This window comes from Hoplias malabaricus, chromosome 8 (genome assembly GCF_029633855.1).
Source record: "Hoplias malabaricus isolate fHopMal1 chromosome 8, fHopMal1.hap1, whole genome shotgun sequence".
NCBI classification, from domain to species: domain Eukaryota; kingdom Metazoa; phylum Chordata; class Actinopteri; order Characiformes; family Erythrinidae; genus Hoplias; species Hoplias malabaricus.
Genome location: NC_089807.1, coordinates 14884086 through 14897136, shown reverse-complemented (window position 1 = coordinate 14897136; position 13051 = coordinate 14884086). Strand labels below are relative to the sequence as shown.

General features: G+C 37.0%; 1 protein-coding gene and 1 long non-coding RNA gene across 2 annotated transcripts in view; one reads left to right on the top strand and one right to left on the bottom strand.

Annotated features, from left to right (window-relative positions):
• Positions 1-1799: 1799 nt before the first annotated feature.
• Positions 1800-12362, top strand: pyroxd2 (pyridine nucleotide-disulphide oxidoreductase domain 2). The gene is made up of 16 exons (XM_066679342.1): positions 1800-1976; positions 3960-3979; positions 4063-4156; positions 5902-5975; positions 6662-6817; positions 6936-7089; positions 7525-7586; positions 7738-7835; positions 8317-8458; positions 8566-8700; positions 8782-8854; positions 8965-9121; positions 9910-10064; positions 10226-10332; positions 11645-11765; positions 11939-12362. Exons 1-16 carry the CDS (start codon positions 1856-1858, stop codon positions 12007-12009), a joined length of 1740 nt encoding a protein of 579 aa, XP_066535439.1. The 5' UTR covers positions 1800-1855; the 3' UTR covers positions 12010-12362.
• LOC136705660 (uncharacterized) overlaps positions 5994-13051 on the bottom strand; it is an 11582-nt gene continuing 4524 nt past the window's right edge. Inside the window, exons 3-4 of the long non-coding RNA XR_010804069.1 lie at positions 9933-10026; positions 5994-6766 (exon numbers count right to left, since the gene is read on the bottom strand). This is a non-coding gene — a long non-coding RNA (uncharacterized lncRNA). The remainder of the gene's footprint in view (positions 6767-9932; positions 10027-13051) is intronic.

The following is a 13051-nucleotide window of genomic DNA, read 5'->3' as shown; positions in this document are numbered from 1 at the left end:
ATGTAAACAGATCGGATGACCGTTACGTTTTGAACAGTTTTTAAAGACGCAGCTCCACACATGAGTACACACTGTTAACAGCTACATATCAAATGTTCAAACTCAAAAACGACTGAAAACTGTCTGTGAACACTTAAATGATAAGTCATTGTGCTCTTAACTATACAATCCTTCCTTGGGATGTTATGCATGTGGTCCAATTTTTTTCTTCTTTGCGCCAACGTCCTTCGTCACGTGGTGTCCCAAAAGTCTTAAAATACTTAGTAACGTTTACTCAATTCTATCCCAGTAAACACGGAACGTCCCTGGACGTTCAAAATAGGTCTACTGTCCGTCAAGGACATATTTTAAACGTCAATGGACCTCCAAAATCCATCTTAATATGTTAGTTAAGTAGTGACCAATCGTAACGTCAGTGGACGTCCAAAATGCGTTTTATACAAGTTATTTATTTCGGGACCAATTAATAACGTCAGTGGACGTCCAAAATAAGTCTAATAGTCGTCTTTTCAATGTCTGTTTTTGGACGTCTTTTCAACTTTCATTTTCATCCTTAAGAGAACGTTGATTAGACGGCAGTCATTACGTTATTTCAACGTTGAAACAACGATTAAATGTTTACTGGGATAGTCACACTGACATTTGCAAAGAAACATTGCAATTTATATGCAATATTTCTGCAAAATTCTTAATATAGAAAACACACAATATATTGGGATGCTTTTACTCTTTTAATTACGCGAAGTTAACAAAAGGTAATTTTAGGTAAAATCTTTTCATGTTAATGAGCAATAATTATTGGACACAAGAATAATTTTTTTAGAGTGTTTTCAAAGGAAAGACAAAATTTTCTTTCATCAGAGAACATAGCTTTGGACCGCTCAGCAGCAGTCCAGTCCTTTTTGGAAGCAAGACACTTTTGTCACTGTCTCTCATTCAGGAGTGGCTTGTCACAAGGAATGCGACAGCTGAAACCCATGTCTTGCACACGTCTGTGCGTGGTGGTTATTGAAGCACTGACACCAGCTGCAGTCCAGTCTTTGTGAATCTCCCCCACATTTTTGAATGGGTTTTATTTCGCAATCCTCTCCAGGGTGCAGTTATCCCTGATGCTTGTACACATTCTTCTACCATATCTTTCCCTTCCCTTCACCTCTCTATTAATGTGCTTGGACATAGAGCTCTGTGAACAGCCAGCTTCTTTAGCAATAACCTTTTGTGTCTTGCTCTGCTTGTGTAAGGTGTCAATGGTCTTGGACAACTGTCAAGTCAGCAGTCTTCCCCATGATTGTGTAGCCTAGAACTAGACTGAGAGACCCTTTAAAGGCTGTTTTGAGTTAATTAGCTGATTAGAGTGTGGCACCAGGTGTCATGTATTGAATATCAACATTGAACAGTTTCACAATATTCTAATTTTCTGAGATACTGAATTTGGGGTTTTCATTAGTTGTCAGTTATAATGAACACGTTAAAAGAAATAAACACTTGAAATATATCAGTCTGTGTATAATGAATGAGTATAATATAAAAGTTTCACTTTTTGAATGGAATTACTGAAATAAATCAACAGCGCCTGTAAGGTTCAGCCACATGTTAAAAGAAATGCACTCTCACTAAACGGCGTGAATTGGAGAGTCAAACTCGGTAGAACCAATCACAAGCTCTATTTCAGCTAGGGGCGGGACAACAGGAGTCAAATTTAAAGGCTGAACCAACCAGAATCTTCTTTCGAGGTAGGGGCGGGATTTCTAAAAACTGATTCGTCTCCCTGAATGAGTTCTGATCCAGTGAGAACTGATGTTGCATTAATCCGCTAAAATCGGTGTGTCTCTTTCCCTTTCCTTCGAAAAGCGTTATGTCTGCAGCTGTGCGGTCAGTGTGCTCTCGGAGAGTGGTGGGCAATTTTGGTGTCGGCTCCAGGGCCAGTCACAGCCGCGCTCTCAAACCAAGCTACGACGCCATTGTTATTGGAGGAGGTATGAATTCTTACACAGCGCCTTGAACTTGAGCGGACCGTTGTTTCTCGCTCTCTCACTCACCCTCACACACACACACATCTCTATGGCGGGCATAGGCTGCATATGTCTTCTTTAGATACATATGAAGCTATGCTAAAACTTTGCAAAGTACAACATGCTGTTCACCAACCAATTAAAAACGGCTCTATAGCGAGCATAGGGTGCATATAGATACAGCTCTGGAAAATACAAGAGACCACCACACATTTATACGTTTTTTTTCTACTTTTACAATTGATCGTTTGTGTTTTGTTTTATCCTATTAACTATTAGCAAAATTTCTTTCAAAATTAATTTCAAATAAAATATTGTATGTTTTTTAGAAAATTACAAATGGTAAAATTAACAAAGATTTACAGAAATTTCAGACCACAAATAATACAAAGAAAACAACCTCATATTCATTTATAAACAACACAGTACTAATATTTCAACTTGGGATGAGTCCAGAAATCAATATTTGGTGGAATAACCCTGATTTTTAATCACAATCTTGGCATGCTTTCCACCAATCTCTCACATTGCTGTTGGGTAATTTTACGCCACTCCTGGCACAGACATTCCAGGAGCTCTGCTTTGTTTGGTGGCTTGTGATTATCCATCTTCCTCTTAATCACATTCCAGGGGTTTTTAATGGGGTTCATGTCTGGAGATTGGGCTGACCGTGATAGATCTGGTGGTCCCTTGTCCACATTTTGACTGACCTGGCTGTGTGACATGGAGCACTGTCCTGTTGAAAAAGCCAATCATCAGTGTTGGGGAACATTGTCAGAGCAGAAGGAAGCAAGTTTTCTTCCAGCATAGCTTTGGAAGTGGCTTGATTCTAGTGTCCTTCACAAAGACAGATCTTCCCGATTCCGGCCTTGCTGAAACACCCAGTGGGTGCGTGGCACTCTGACTTGTAGGCTTCTCCAGGTCTCTGTCTAACCATTACATGACCAGGTGTAGTACAAAGCTGAAAATTGCACTCATCAGAGAAGATGACCTTACTCCCGTCCTCTACAGTCCAATCATTATTGTCTTTCGCAAACTTCAGTCTGGCTCACCTTTGCTTCTCATCGATGAAGGGCTTTTTTTCTAGCTTTCCATGACTTCAGCCCTGGCACCGGAAGCCTCTTTCAAACCATCCTCGCTGTGCAATTCAGCCCAGCTTCTTCTTGTAGGCCACTAGACATCATCTACGTGACATTCGAATGAGGTGGAGGTCATTACAGTCAGTAGAGAGTCGTTTTGTTCCCTGTCAGTCTGTAGCTTTGTTGTCCCATGTATTTGCTGCTTGACCTTGTTCTCATGAACCGCAGTTTTTGAAATTTTCAAGACTGATGCAACCTGGCACTCACTGTATCCCTCTGCTGCAATTGAATCCTTCTTTTCCTCATTAAGAACCTTTCTTTTCAACCCTTTTGGCATTGTCTATAGTTGTATATTGACTACAATTAATTTTTGGATAGCCCAAGCACTGCTTTTCCAAACCAGCTGGTTCTGTAACAAGTGAATAGTTATCACAGCAGCAGTGGTTTTTATACTGTTGTTTGTTATAATAGGATTTTGTTCAGGTCTTCACCTAATCATCATCTTATGAAGTAGAATGAGGTGTGTCTGTAAAGGCATTCAAAAAACAGTTGAATGGAATGGCTGCTGTACACATGGAGATGCTGATTTAAGATAAAACTCGAGTGGTCTCCTCTTTTTCTTCCAGAGCTGTATATATTTCTTTAGATAAATATGAAACCTACATGCTACAAGTTTGAAAAGACATACCACCTGCTGCTCGCCAACCAATTATTAACCTTAATTCAGAACAGCCTGGAAAAACTTTGACCCCATCTTCTCCGTCTCTCTCCTGATAAGTTGTGAAGATGATAATAAGTAATGGGATCCTTTCTTGAGAAGGAGGCCCAGAAACAGGCCTAACTGTAAACCTCTTCTTCTTTTACTCAGGGCACAATGGACTTATTGCAGTAAGTACATATCAGTTTGTAACATTGTTATAAATGTTAGATTTATTGACTCTTTGAGGAAACATTAAATTTAATTTCTCCAGTCAGCCTATCTGCAGAAAGGAGGCCTGAACACAGTAGTTCTGGAGCGCAGGCATGTTCTTGGTGGAGCTGCTGTTTCTGAAGAGATCATTCCGGGTATGCAACTAGATATTTAAGTGTCATAAAGCCCTAAACTATGTGAACTCTAGCTTGAATTTGGACTACACCCAATGCACATCAATAAATAATTGAAGGGATACAGTAAAAGCCAAACCAATTGTAGTTTTTTAATGAATTAAATGTGTGTAATGGTTTTCTCCTGTTCAGGGTTGCAGTGGGTCTGGAGCCTACCTGGAATCCCTGGGTGCAAGGCAGAAACACACACTGAATGGGGCGCCTGTCCAACACAGGGCATCAAAAACTCAAGCATTCATTCAAACACCCAACTCTTTTTGTATATGCCTAGCCAATCCACTTTGGGAGGAAACCCATGGAGACATGGGGAGAACACACCAAACTGACTACATTTTAAAGAAGCCATTTTCCCAACGATTCTCATTCACATTATGACACATGACATATAGTGACTGTGATGATTCTGTGACAAAACCTATTAGAAACATTGCCAAATCCATGTAGGGGACAGACAATTTGGAGTGTTTAAATAAACAGCATATGGATGTCTGTACCTACACTTTTCTGTACAATTTGGATTTATCAGAACAGGATATAAATTGCCTTAGAGGAAAGACAGCTGTATAGCCAGTTGAGTTAATAATTCTCCGAAGGAAATTATTCTTCAGCTGTTTAGATCATTATCTAGCTTGTTTGAAAATGAATGTCCCATGTGATGTAATGCTGGCAGAAGGGCTTTTCTCTGAAATAGGTTATGAAACCTTTGCTTTCCTCTCACCAGAATCACACCTGTTGCAAGTATGCCTGCTACACCTGTTAAAGCTCCATTCAGTTCCTTCTTCCCAGAGTTGGAGCATGTTTCAAATAACACTGTTACTCATACCATGTACCACACACAGTCATTTGAAAGTCTACTAGTAAATAAAAAGGGTTTTATCAATCCAGTAATTAAGTTGCTCAGCAGGGTAACTTGGTAGGAGACAGCCAGGATAAGACTTGTTGCCTTCCCTTTTTGTCTGTCCTGGATCTAATGTATAGGCCAAATCCATCCATCTCATGACTGAATGGTTGTGGTATAATTAACCATTTTTTATCTGGACCATTGTGTTCCTGAGACTTATTTTTCTAGAAGTGTTATAGAACCAGCTATATACAGTGTATATATAGTAATTGTTTTTATCATATGTTCCTTGTTGTTTTATTTAACAGGAATTCTGACTGGCTTCTGATTTGATTTTAATTTTGAATATTAATTTGCAAGGTTGCACAACAGGTAGTGTTGTTGTCACACAACTTCAGGGTCCAGGGGTTGTGGGTTCTCCCTGTGTTTTCCGATTCCCTACACAGTATAAAAACACTAATTTTTAGATGGATTGGCTACTCAAAATTGTCCATAGGTTTAATTGAATGTGTGCATGTGTGGTTCCATATGATGGACTAGTGCCCTATCCAGGGTGGCTATTCCTGTGCCCAGTGATTCTGGGTAGGCTCTGGACCCACCACAATGCTGCACTGGATAAGTGGTTACAGATAATGAATGAAATAATGATTTTTATTAGTGATTTATTTGACCAGTACTTGTTTTTGGATACATTCTGCATTCTCGAGTAAATTATTATATGCAATTTGGCAGTGGTTTACTATATTGGCAAATTATTTCAGGTGTATTGAATGTGTGATATTCTAGACAGGTAGTATCTATTTTTAATTAGTGCTAAGACCTGATATATTGACTATATCTCTTCATGCATATCTTCAATTCAAAGGCTTTCATTTTTCCCGGGCCTCCTATTTACTCAGTTTACTGCGTCCTCACATTTATCAGGAACTGGAGCTAAGGGTAATGTATTGTTGTTATTTATTTATTCATTTATTTATTAGGAATAATTAGATGTGAATGTCAACACTTGTGGCAGATTTGTATGACAATTTAAAAAGTACAAAAAGAGATTAAAAAACAAGTCAAATCTCAATACAGTAATAGGCTAAAATAAACATAGCACAAAGAGTAAGGAATTTTTTTTGGTAGATTATTTCTTTGTTGTAACAATGCTTCTTGGCAATAAATATTATACCATTGGAAAGCCTGTTAATTTCCCTTTTTAAAATGGTGCCACGTTTGTAAGAAACAATTAAATCCTCTCTGCCAATGCCAGACAGCTTATTTTGTGTGATGGTGTGGGGTGGCATCTCCCTCACTGGAAAAACAACACTTTGGAGGAAATCTCAACGCAGAGAGATATCAAGATGAAGCATTGTTACAACAAAGAAACAATCTACCAAACACAGATTTCCTTACTTTTTGTGCTAAGTTTAGTAGACGGGTTAGGGCAGGAAAGAAGGCCAGAGTCAAATACATATCTACATATGTGTAGTGTTTAAACAAACATAAAACAAATGTACTTATAGTATATTACAGTGTAATATGAACGTCTGTACACAAGTTGATATAGACATAAGGTCAGTGATGAAGAAGGAATGCTTATGAGAGTAATGATGGGTAATACTACTTTTCTGTCTTTGCAGAAGCATGGCCTGAAGGTGTACAAGAGGGATCCCCATGCTTTCACACCTCTGCTGGAGGAGGGGTTCCAGGGGCGCCCCCCTCGCTCGCTTTTGCTTGGAAACAATCTGGCAAAGAATCAGCAAGAGATTGGAAAATTCTCAGAGAAAGATGCCAAGGTTTAATTTATTATTCCTGTTGTTTAAATGATTAACACACCCATCACTGTTTTTCTGATACTTACTGTGTTTGCAAAGGGTTTCACACATAAATGACTCTGGGCCTGTTTTGCCTAAGGTTTTTCCTGATTATGTGGCCTATTTGGAGAATTTGGCATGTGCAATTCACCCACTCCTGGATGCAAGTCCTGTCGACATCTCAGGACTGACCCGGGGATCTCTGAGGGAGAGAATGATAGCACTAAAGAGTTTAAAACCCTTAGTGAAATCTGGTATGTGTCTCCAAACTTTGAATAAGGGAAGTTAAAATTTTATTAAATTTATAATGATTCACAAAATTCATAATTCAGTACAGTACAGTGGTGTTTCATATAGAGTGGCTGAAATATATATATATATATATATATATATATATATATATATATATATATATATATATATATATATATATATATATATATATATATATATTTTATGATTTCACAAATTGTTTCATAGTGTTCTACACTTAATGTACAATATAAAAAACAATTTTTGTATAGCATACTTATTTAATGTTTCAGCCACAGGCCTCAATGATACACTACAATATGGTGTAATGTTGCAAGATCTCTGTTGTTATCTGTTGTACTGTTACATGAAGTCCTTAGTCAAATAATCATTTTCAGTCTTGTACTGATTAATATAAAAATCTATTTATTTTTTAGGGTTGAAACTGGGAAAAAACATACCAGACTTCTACGAGCTTATTACAGCGCCAATTGTGAAGGTAGGTTGGTAAATAGTGTGCTCAGTAAAAGCCATCATTTATTGACATGCGTTCAGATTTTTAGGATTTGAGGTAAATCACTCTGCATAATTGCTGACTGTCTTATTTTTGCAGACCAGCTTGATAACCCTGTTCATTTGATCACTCATAGGTACTGAATCGGTGGTTTGAATCTGAACCACTAAGAGCGACATTAGCCACTGACTCTGTGATAGGAGCCAATACAAGTCCCGGAAACCCGGGTAGTGGGTAAGAGTGTTTAAGGAATTGTTTGATTAAAAATTCTATTTCTTTTTATTTCTCTCACACACAGTACCAGTCAAATGTTTGGGCATTTTCCTCATTCAAATTTTTACCCCCCTTTGTTTTAGTAAACAAAAGTGTTAAACCAGAATAAGTTTTATACTTTAGATTCTTCAAGGTAGCCACCTTTTGCTTTGATGATAACTTTGCAGTCTCTCTGTTCTCTTGATCAGCTTCATAAGATCATCACCTGGAATGGTTTAAAGTGAACAGCTGTAGCCTTGTCAAGAGTAAATTTGTAAAACTGCTCGCCGCCTTAATGTGTTTGAGACCATAATTTGGATTGTGCAATAGCCCTATTCCACCAATGACTAATGAGGATATGTGTCCAAACTTTTGACTGGTGGATGTAAAAGAAGTTTATACTTTTTAAAGTTTGTTTGCCTGCCTCACCTGGGCAGTGTAAGAACTCTGAGTTCTGCCATAGATATGTTCTCCTGCATCATGTCATGGGTGAGTTAGAAATGGAGAAAGGAGCCTGGGGCTATGTGGAGGGAGGTATGGGTGGTGTCTCTAAGTCCATTGCTAGTGCTGCACGTTCTCTAGGAGCAGACATCTTCACTGAACAGGTGAGTAGTTGATGCAGATCTTATCTTTCTGAAGCTTGCTGCAGGCTGATAATTGATTTGAGAATAAAGCTGTTTATGTGTTAAAATGATTGTTGGTCATTTTTTAGGAAGTTAGACAAGTTTTGATTGGTCCAGATGGTACTGCCAAGGGTGTTGTACTGAAAGATGGTACTGAAGTTCACAGCAAAATGGTTTTGTCCAATGCTACACCTCATGTAACTTTCAGACAACTTACCCCACAGGTATTGTATTAAAATAAATCTTTAAATATAAATATAACTCATGATTAGAAAGGCTGATTTCCTATTCCTGTCTGGCTGTAGGATGTACTTCCTCAGGACTTCATTACTGCTTTAAATCAGATTGACTACACTTCTCCTGTCACCAAGATTAATGGTTTGGTTGTTCCAGTTTTCTGTTGTTTCTCATGTATGTTCCAAATGTGTCCATTACTCTACCGGGCTAGGGAATGATGATGTTTTTTTTTTTTTTGTGTCAATGTATAGTGGCTGTTGACAAACTGCCAAATTTCTTGGCTGCCCCTAACACTCCTGATGGAAAGCCAGGTCCTCATCATCAATGTTCCATTCACCTGAACTGTGAGAGTTTGGAGGTGTTGGATGCAGCTTATACTGAGGGCCAGTTAGGACGTCCTTCTTCAAGGTTGGTAAGCCAAATTAGTGGCAACAAATAATTAAATCAAATTTAGTTTAGTTAATAATTTAGTAAACTATAAATAAACGTATGTAATATTCACATATGAATGTATTATAGATAGCTAAGTCATGCTAACACACACACACACACACAATTGGGCCAAATTCAGAATTTCCGGTTTTAGTATGGCATGTTATGTTATGGAATGGCCTAAATTCCGATTATATTATTATATAACATTATTTAGCATACAATGTTGGTCCTTCACTGCACATTGTAGTAGATTTCAATCAGTTGAATCATTGTAGCTATAAACATCTTAATGTTTCTGAACAATCTTTTGCACATGCTCTGTGAAATCTATTAGGGACGTCATAATTTATTGATAAACGGCAGTGATAAGCACTGGCCTCTCTTACAGTAATGGGCATGATCCAATCAGTACTTTACATCAAATTTTGTCTCAGTGTTCATATATGAATTGTATATAAAATATAAATATAACGAAAACTATTTTTAAATGGTTAGGTAATTAAATTTTGCTCATGTTCAAAGTTTTTTTAGTGAATATTTATCTTTGTTATGAAATGCATGGAATATAATCCAGCCTTCATTGTTTAAACAGTGTAACAGAAACAAATATCACATGCAAATAGTTGTATGTGGTCAGTTTAATTCAGTTTCTTCCTGCTATTATATGTTGAGCAGTGCTTCTCACCCCATGATGTTATGTATAAATCTGAAGCATTTGTTCAGTGATTATAATATAAGGTAATTATTATTATTTTTTTTAGACCCATGCTGGAGATGACCATACCATCTGTGCTTGATCCTACTTTGGCCCCCCCTGGCTGTCACGTGGTCTCCTTCTTCACTCAGTTTACCCCATACAAGCTGGAAGGGGGTCGTGCCTGGACAGACGAAGACAGGGAGAAATATGCAAACACAGGTCAGGTGAAAAAAAAGTAGCTAAATATGTTCAACAATATGAAGAAGAATCATTGGAGAAATTGCTTCATTAAATAATCATTATGATATGCATTTTTTGTATCCTTCATATGAAGATAGGATTAGCATGGTTTGTCATTAATTCGCCTCTTGTCTCTACAGTGTTTGACTGGGTGGACTGTTATGCACCTGGATTTAAAGCCTCAATCGTTGGCGTGGACATCCTCACTCCTCCTGATCTGGAGAGGGAATTTGGCCTCACTGGAGGGGTAATTTCCTCTTTGCAGTCATTAAACAGGACTGACGAGTATTGTTTTTGCCATCAGGAAGATAAATATCTTGTGTCTGAGTTTTGCATGACACATACATTGATATTTAGCAGTAAAATCATGTGCATAATTCTTTCCATCAGTCTTTACAGACGACACATGTGAATGTAACTAAACTGTTCAGTTTAGTACAACTTAATGTGTTTATTATATAAAAACATGGTTAATATAAAATGTAAATTAAAAATAATGGAACTGGATTTGACTTGTTAAACTAAGGAAGTGATACATTAAAGCTTAAAAAAACGTATTTTTGTGAAACTTGAAAGATGTTGTGATACTGAGTCAAGAGGAATAATAGCTTCTGAAATGAAGGGTTTTTCTGCTGTTGTGGATGATCCTCATTAATTAAGTCAGTGTTCTCCTAAAGATGATCTGTACAGTGCTAAAATTTACTGAAGGGAAGGAGAGAGACATCACTGAATATGGAGAGCTATGAGTTGATGATCATGTGAGCTCTTAAGACACAAACCTGCTTTCTCTGCATAGGGAGCTGGTCCCATGGCACAGATCAAGTTAATGAAGGGAGGCTTGTTTGGAAAATAGTTTCACATGTCAGGTTTCACATTTTCAGTTTCAGGTTATACTGAACTTGTAATTTGAATTTAAGTTACAAGGTGAGGAACCACACGTATCGTACTAATCTTTAACAACATTGGGACAGAATTTGGATAACTGAGTTTTAGATCGATGGACTCTAATGTAATACAAGTGATTTTTGTAAAGGATCAAGAGAAAATAGGTCACCTCATGGATATCTAGTAGGAAGACGTATATAAATGGGAAAATGAAGAAACACAATGTTTGACTTGGAAATATTGAAACAAATGTGAGGAGGGCAGCCACTCCATGAATACTGAAAGTTCCCTATAACGGCTGCAGCTGTGTTTCTGCTTGTGGTTAGTAGCTTACCAAAACCCCTGTATTCTTTTGTCTTTTTTGAAGTTTAATTTTGTTCCAGAAATATAGGGGAAGTATTACTTGCCATGTAAACACATAGTGAATACAGCTCTACAAAAGACCAAAATGGATTAAATTCTTTCAAACAGACAGCCCAAAATATTTAAAATCTCTGTATAAAAATTTATTACATCTAATCTATGTTAATCTGTATTAAATCTAATTATTATTTATCCAGCCATTACATTTAAATAATATAAATCATTAGGCTTTTGAGTTCTAACATTTTGCAGTGATTAAGATGTTTTGTAAATATTATGTCTGCTTTTTATTTCCTTTCTGTCATCCACAGAATATATTCCATGGTGCCATGTCACTGGATCAGCTGTACTTTGCTAGGCCTTTGCCCTCTATTGCACACTACCGTTCACCAATAAAAGGGCTTTACATATGTGGCAGTGGTAGTCATCCAGGTCTGTAAAATGAGCAAACTTTAATTTTCATTAATTTTTTTGACTAATTCAACTTCAATATTAATGAGAATGACATATGATGTTTTCAAATTTATATTATTAATTTATTTGATTAATTGCCCAGGCTGTTTTGAATTTTTGCCTGCTTACTTTTATTTACATTGTGTTTTAAGGTGGAGGTGTTATGGGCTCAGCTGGCTGGAATGCTGCCCTGGCTGTCCTGGCTGATTTTAAACGCAGATAAGGGGGAAGATGCAAGGTCCGGCAGCTATGAATTTTAGTATAACTGAGACATTCTACTTTACCCAAGTGATTAATTAATTATAATTAGCCAAATTTAATTATAACATTTAATTATATATTATTATTAATTATAATATTATAATTATATTTTATTTAATTATAAAATCCTAAAATATTTTCAGTCAGTCCTGGGTAGTGACCAAAATCTCAGGGAAAAGGATAGCTGTGTTTTATTACATTTTAACACTTATTTATATGCTATCACTGACATTTTGTGAGCTCACATTATCTGCAGATTTGTGGTAACTAACCAAAATTTATAATATGATTTTACACACCTAAAATTATACCTCTTACTACCTTAAAATGAATTAAGGAATAAATGTGATTTTAATTAAATTCTTAATAATGTTATCAAATTTTTATACCATGCATTTGATTTTATAAACATAACAACCAAAAAAAACTTTTAAGAATTTCCAATATATGCAAAACAGGAAATGCTGCATGTTCTGTGTAAAAAAAAATAGGGTCAAATATATATATTCATCCAAAAAATGACTGGGAGAGTTGAGGAATGCTCACAAAAAACACCTGTTTGGAAGATTGGATTCAGAGGATTCAGAGAATCTGGAGAAATATTTACAAGTAAGCAGCAAGGCCGAAAACCAACATTGAATGCCCCTGACCTTCGATTCCTCAAGCAGAACTGGATTAAAAACTGACATTATTCTGTAAGGGATATTACCACACGGGCTCAGGAACACTTCAGAAAACCATTGTCAGTGAACACAGTTCGTCGCTCCATCTACAAGTGAAAGTTAAAACTCTACCATGCAAAGCGAAAGCCATATATCACCAACAACCAGAAATTCTATCAAGCTCATCTGAGATGGACTGACGCAACACATTTCAAATTGTTTTTGGAAATCATGGACGTTGTGTCCTCCGGGCCAAAGAGGAAAAGGACTGTCCGATAGTTATCAGCGCAAAGTTCAAAAGCCAGCATATCTGATGGTATGTGTGTTAGTGCCTATGGCATG

Excerpts from the sequence above, each read along its gene's own strand:
- pyroxd2 (XM_066679342.1), top strand. The coding sequence starts at position 1,856 with ATGTCTGCAGCTGTGCGGTCAGTGTGCTCTCGGAGAGTGGTGGGCAAT. Across the intron at positions 6,818-6,935 it reads TCTCAGAGAAAGATGCCAAG|GTTTTTCCTGATTATGTGGC; the intron begins GTTTAATTTATT and ends GTTTTGCCTAAG. Across the intron at positions 10,065-10,225 it reads GGAGAAATATGCAAACACAG|TGTTTGACTGGGTGGACTGT; the intron begins GTCAGGTGAAAA and ends TTGTCTCTACAG.